We start from the raw sequence: 6,521 nt of genomic DNA on the forward strand, positions 1-6,521 counted from the left end.
AAATAGAATAGAGGTCACATGACACTGTCTGATATCTGAGATCAGATAATTATTGTACATGAGCATGGTGTTGGACTGATGATTCCTTCAAAGTAACTTGTCACCAACCGGAGGATGTGTTATGCTTTTTCATTATGGTGAACACACACACACACACACACACACACACAGCGCTTCCGATATTTCACCCGAACCCCGCAGCTCTGACAGGAAAACACAGCAGAGGTCTGTAGTGCTAACAGGTCTTCAGCTAAACAGATGACCATTTCCTGTAGTGCTGTAGCCCCTCCCCCCACTCCACTTCATTCCACTCTTCCTTTTCTTCTCCACATCCCTCTCTTTCTCACTCTCTATCCGAGTTTTATGGCTCGCTGACAAGCGGATGATATTATCTTCCTTTCATTCTTATCACCGCTGAAAAACAGCTCGGGTTTGGCCGGGGCCTCGGGCTGCCGCTCGCACCGCTGACCAATGAGAGACCGTATGCGCAGATGTGGCCTTAAAAGCCGGAGAGGTCAAGAGCCCCTTGTGAATAAAAAGAGAGTGAGAGAGAGAAAGAGAAAGGCCACTAATCTATCTTATCACTTTCCCACAGTGCCCATATGCCCCCGGCGCCTGAGGGTTGGTGCCAACAGCGTGCCAAGTCCCACGGACACACAGCGGAGACGAGGGAGCGGGCGGGGCCGCAGCACTCACGTCTGGAATTTAAATGCATGTGAGGTTCAAGAAAGACTCCTTTAACCCGAGCTTTACGTTACATCTGTAGCACAGAGCATCAGAGCATATGATCCAAGTCTAAGGGGGTTAGACTAGGGATCGGAAGTTTGTGGGTTTGAATCCCAGCTCCACCAAGCTGCCACCGCTGACCCCTGAGCAAGGTCCTTAACCCTCAATTGCTCAGCTGTATAAAAAAAAAAAAAAAAACATGAGATAGGATTCAAGTTCATATATGTTTATACGAGACCTCTCGTTAAATGTGTTCAAAGCCGTTATGAAGAAAAATAAAGCTTGGAAGGAAGTAGCAGAGATCGTTGTTGGTGCTTCTGGCAATCAACAATGCTAGTACAGACCTATCAGATGCACCGGACAGGCCACGCCCACAGCCAAGAGCGTGAGAGACTCTAGCTAGTGTTACTCAGAAACAATAACGTACACAAAGTGTTGAAAGTTTTGCCAAAAGGGTTCTTATAGAGGCCGATGGATAAACTATAAACATTGCTGAGGTCAACAACTGCCCCTAGACTTTCATTATAAGCCAGTTTCGGAATGAACTGGTCTCAGCGCAGGGAAAGTAGCTGGAATTCCCATTTGTGGTAATCAGACACTGCAGATTGAGATAAAGTTGAATAAAAAAACAAAATGGTGACGTTATTCCTTTAACGCTGACACACGTTGACGTAGGCCGTTAATCGGCTCGGAATAATAGAGATGAAAATCATACGTCTATTTTGAGTGTGGAAACACACCGAATCTGGCTAATGGTCAGATTAATACGGCTAATGGTCAGATTACTATGGCTTTATTCAGCTACTCTGATTGGGTGTGTGTGCTGAATCAGTGTCTGAACCGCCGCTCGGTTTTGGACCGGTAGCACTCTGTGCTTCTCGCTGTTTTGGGGGTGTCACGCGGAGGTCGAGGTGGAGGTCAAGCTCGGGCTGAGCCACAGATCTGTCAGTAGCTCAGGGAGGATAAATAAACGCAGGCCTGAAGTCAGGGCACTCTGCTGCGTTTGAGGTTTTATTTTAGATGGGATGTTTGTTTGTGATACTGCAGGAGACCGCTGTCAGGGGGCTGGCCATACGTGCGCTTCAGAATCTGTGCTGCTGGATTCAGTTTGTACAGCCGCAGAACACACACACACACACACAGACACACACAAAGTTTTTCAGAAAACGAATGATTTGTCTGAACCTGCTGAACCCAGCGCCGGTTATATAACATCTCCACTTCACGCTGCTGTTAAAAAGAAAACTATTGCATGCTGAGATTCACAGGCGCTGTGTCGTGACTTTAAAGGTGCAGTATGTAATATTTAGAAGTGTTCCTAGAATACTTAAGAATAGGTAATAACGATACCATTTAAAAGAATTACCATATAACAACTGATCTGATGGCATGGACCTCACTATTTTCTTTATTTGTGTTGTATTTGTATTTTCTGGCCCATAAATAAGCTCCGTCTCCATGAATCCATGGCCTAGGAATGGGCTCTGCCCCCAGACAAAACCAAAGAAATGTTTCTAGTATTCCAATTAAAGTTTCAATTTGTATGTCTTTGGTCCGGAAATAAGCCCCACCTCCAATTAGAACCCACGAATCTTGCTAGTTAGATTATTTAAAGCTTCTATTTGTATTTTTTGGTCTGTCACTAGGCCCCACCTCCAGCCAGAATGAACTGATCCTCATTTAGTTTCATCAGCTGATATTTTCTATTTTACTAGCTGCTATATTTAAAGCTTATATTAGGATTTCTGGCCCCTAAACACCCCCAGCTATAATTTATGTCTTTACATGCTCCATTCCAGTCACAGCTACAGGATCTAGCTAGTTTGTTCATATCTCTATTGACATTTTGTCCTCAAAATAAGCTCCGCCCCACCTCCAGCTTTAGAACCAAAGCATTTTACTAGTTGCTTAGATTCTCATTTTCCAGCCCCTAAAATAGAATTTATTCCCAACCAGGGCTGATGGAACTCACTAACTGCTTCATTTATAATTTGTGGCTCCGCCTCCAGCTCCCACGACAGGATCTCATTGATTAAAGTATCTGTTTACAATTTCTGGCCCTGAAACAGGCTCCACCTCCAGCTTTAAAACCAAATTATCACGCTAGTTGCTTCATTTAAAGTTTATATTCACATTTTTCCAGCCCCTGGCTCCGCCTCCAGCTCCAACAAAAGGATCATATTGATTAAAGCATCTGTTTACAATTTCTGTCCTAGAAATAGACTCCACCCCCAGGACAGAACCAGCGGATGTTGCTAGTTTGTTTATTTAAGCGTCTGTTTATGTGAGGCGCTGATCTATGGACCTCCGGATTGTTATGAAGCGTTAATGAAGAGTTACTCTTTATATTATAGTAGATTAAATAGATATATTTTGGTCAGTGATCATTTCTGTAAGATTTCTTCAGCATTTTTTGGCTTCTGGATCCTCAAGTGTATAAAATATAATAGTGTAGGTATAATAAAAGTAGTACAGGTGTGTGTGTGTGTGTTAGTGAGTGTGTGTGTCTGAGTTTGAATATATATTTGTGTGTGTGTGTCTGGGTGAGTGCGAATATATATTTATGGGTGTGGGTGTCTGAGTGTGAATATATACAGTATCTGACAGTACACCCCTCACATTTTTGTAAATATTTTATTATATCTTTTCATGTGACAACACTGAACTAATGCCCCTCTGCTCCAATGTACAGTAGTGAGTGTCCAGCCTGTATAACAGTGTAAATTTGCTGTCTCCTCAAAATAACTCAACACACAGCCATTAATGTCTAAACTGTTGGCAACAAAAGTGACTACACCCCTAAGTGGAGATGTCCAAATTGCGCCCAAAGTGTCAATATTTTGTGTGGCCACCATTATTTTCCAGCACCGCCTGAACCCTCTTGGGCATGGAGTTCACCAGAGCTTCACAGGTTGCCACTGGAGTCCTCTTCCACTCCTCCATGATGACATCACAGAGCTGGTGGATGTTAGAGACCTTGCGCTCCCCCACCTTCCGTTTGAGGATGCCCCACAGATGCTCAATAGGGTTTAGGTCTGGAGACATGCTTGGCCAGTCCATTACCATGGCAGTGGTCATCTTGGAGCTGTGTTTGGGGTCGTTATGTTGGAATACTGCCCTGTGGCCCCGTCTCCGAAGGGAGGGGATCATGCTCTGCTTCAGTATGTCACAGTACATGTTTGCATTCATGGTTCCCTCAATGAACTGTAGCTCCCCAGTGACGGCAGCACTCATGCAGGCCCAGACCATGACATTCCCACCACCATGCTTGACTGTAGGCAAGACACACTTGTCTTTGTACTCCTCACCTGGTTGCCGCCACACACGCTTGACACCATCTGAACCAAATCAGTTTATCTCGGTCTCATCGGACCACAGGACATGGTTCCAGTAATCCATGTCCTTAGTCTGCTTGTCTTCAGCAAACTGTATGCGGGCTTTCTTGAGCATCATCTTTAGTAGAGGCTTCCTTCTGGGACGACAGCCTGCTCCCCATTCACACCTGACACCTTGTAACACTAACGAGTCACATGACCCCGGGGAGGGTAAAAGGTTAATTGGGCGCAATTTGGACATTTCCACTTGGGGTGTAGTCACTTTTGTTGCCAACAGTTTAGACATTAATGTCTGTGTGTTGAGTTATTTTGAGGAGACAGCAAATTTACACTGTTATACAGGCTGGACACTCACTACTGTACATTGGAGCAGAGGGTCATTTCTTCAGTGTTGTCACATGAAAAGATATAATAAAATATTTACAAAAGCGTGAGGGGTGTACTCACTTTTGTGAGATACTGTATTTGTGTGTGTGTGTGTGCGAGTAAACGAGTATTTGTATTTGTACATGTGGGGAACATATATTTGTGTGTGTGAATATGTGTGTGTGGGTGTGTGTGTGAGTGAGTGAATATCTGTGTGTGTGGGTGTGAAAATATATTTTTACATGCGTGTTTTTAGATGTATTTGTATGTGTGTGTGTGTTTAGATGTATTTGTATGTATGTGTGTGTGTTTAGATGTAGTTGTGTGTATGTGTGTGTATGTGTGTGTGTGTGTGTTTAGATGTATTTGTATGTATATGTGTGTGTTTAGATGTATTTGTACATGTGTGTTTAGATATAGTTGTGTGTGTGTGTGTTTAGATGTATTTGTACATGTGTGTTTAGATATAGTTGTGTGTGTGTGTGTTTAGATGTATTTGTATGTACGTGTGTGTTTAGATGTATTTGTACGTGTGTGTGTTTAGATGTAGTTGTGTGTGTACGTGCGTTTAGATGTATTTGTATGTACGTGTGTGTTTAGATGTATTTGTACGTGTGTGTGTGTTTAGGTGTAGTTGTGTGTGTGTGTGTTTAGATGTATTTGTACATGTGTGTATGTGTGTGTTTGTTTAGATGTAGTTGGGTGTGTGTGTGTGTGTTTACCCTGGGTGTAGCGGTGAGGAGGAACTTGGCTAACTGTGTGGGTTGGCAGCGTCTGATGGTGGAGGTGTTGGAGCGTCTGCTGTGTATCTCTACATCAGTGTGTGTGAAGATCCACGGACGCAGAGAAGTGAAGACCAGATCCTGCAGAAACACACAACACACACACGACTGTTTCAACGATCTCTATGACGTCATAACCGAGCTCAAACACGGCTCTACAGCGCTCCCTAGTGCTCCTGTTCCTCACTGCGACCTCCTCAGATACATTTCCATCCCAAAACCACATTACGGAGACGCCGGAGCACATGACCGGAGCGTCAGACAGAGCCGGAGTTAAGGTGGATATTTCCAGTGACTCATGAAGGCTCCGTTTCCCACAAGATGGCTGCCGTAAACAAGGCTGAGAGAGGAGGTGTGAGGGAACGAGGGATGGGTGTTTGGAGAGCCGCGGTCCGGGCGGCGTTCCCAACCCGCGCGCAGGGAGTGAGGGAAAAGATCCGTCTGGAAACCCTTACCGCGACCAGAGCGGTTGGAAAACCGCGAGGCGACGGCGAGGCCCAGGCGCCCTGAATGGTGAAGATTCACACGTTCTCAGAGCGCTATACAGCGTCCTCGTGGCCACATCATCAGTCATTTCATCTAAACGCTAGCTGTTTTTACGCTAGTAAAAATCGTAGCTAAACAGAGTGAGAGCCATGACCAGAGTGTGGCTCTGAACCATGAACTTTCGAAAGAAATAATGCAACACATTTAAATAATCCTTCCATTTAAAGTTCAAGCTCAAGAGATTCTAAAGAAATATTAAAGCGGCAGTGTGTAAAGTTTTTTTTTTCATTTGTTTCTTTATTTTGCTTATTTGCTTACTTTCTTTTACTTGTTTTCTTCTCATTTTTATTTTTCCTTTTTCCTGCTGTCTTTCTTTCTTACTAATTCTTTTTTTCCTTTTTGTGTCTTTTTTCTTTATTTGATATCTTTTCTTCTTTCTGAATTATTTGTTTTCTTTCACCTAGGTTTTCGTTTTCACTTTTTTTAATTTTACTTGTTACTTGTAAAGGGAAACTTTCTTCCTTTCTTTCTTTTTTTAAATGGAGAAATAATATATTTTTAAATGCTTAATCTTTTCCTTATTTATTTATTCTATTTTTACATTTTATGTTTTTTCCATTGTTACTTCCTTTCTTTCTTTTTTCTTCCTTGTTTTCTTTCTTTCCCCTTCTGTCTTTTTTCTTATTAATTCTTTCTGTTCTTTTTGTGCATTTTTCTCTCTCTTATTATCTCGTTATTATCGAACCCACCCACTGTACAAAATAAGAAGAAATGGATGGTGCTTGAGGCTGTTTTCTGGCCCAGAAACAAATCTCATTGTTTAAAG

At 42.9% G+C, this 6,521-nt stretch overlaps 1 protein-coding gene across 1 annotated transcript in view; it reads right to left on the reverse strand.

The window, feature by feature from the left end:
• ino80 (INO80 complex ATPase subunit) overlaps positions 1 to 6,521 on the reverse strand; it is a 47,147-nt gene that overhangs the window by 20,265 nt on the left and 20,361 nt on the right. The window contains exon 25 of the mRNA XM_058379590.1: positions 5,150 to 5,290. Coding sequence (XP_058235573.1) covers positions 5,150 to 5,290 — 141 coding nt within the window. The remainder of the gene's footprint in view (positions 1 to 5,149; positions 5,291 to 6,521) is intronic.

The sequence above is a fragment of the Hemibagrus wyckioides genome, linkage group LG25, assembly GCF_019097595.1.
Source record: "Hemibagrus wyckioides isolate EC202008001 linkage group LG25, SWU_Hwy_1.0, whole genome shotgun sequence".
Lineage (NCBI taxonomy): Eukaryota > Metazoa > Chordata > Actinopteri > Siluriformes > Bagridae > Hemibagrus > Hemibagrus wyckioides.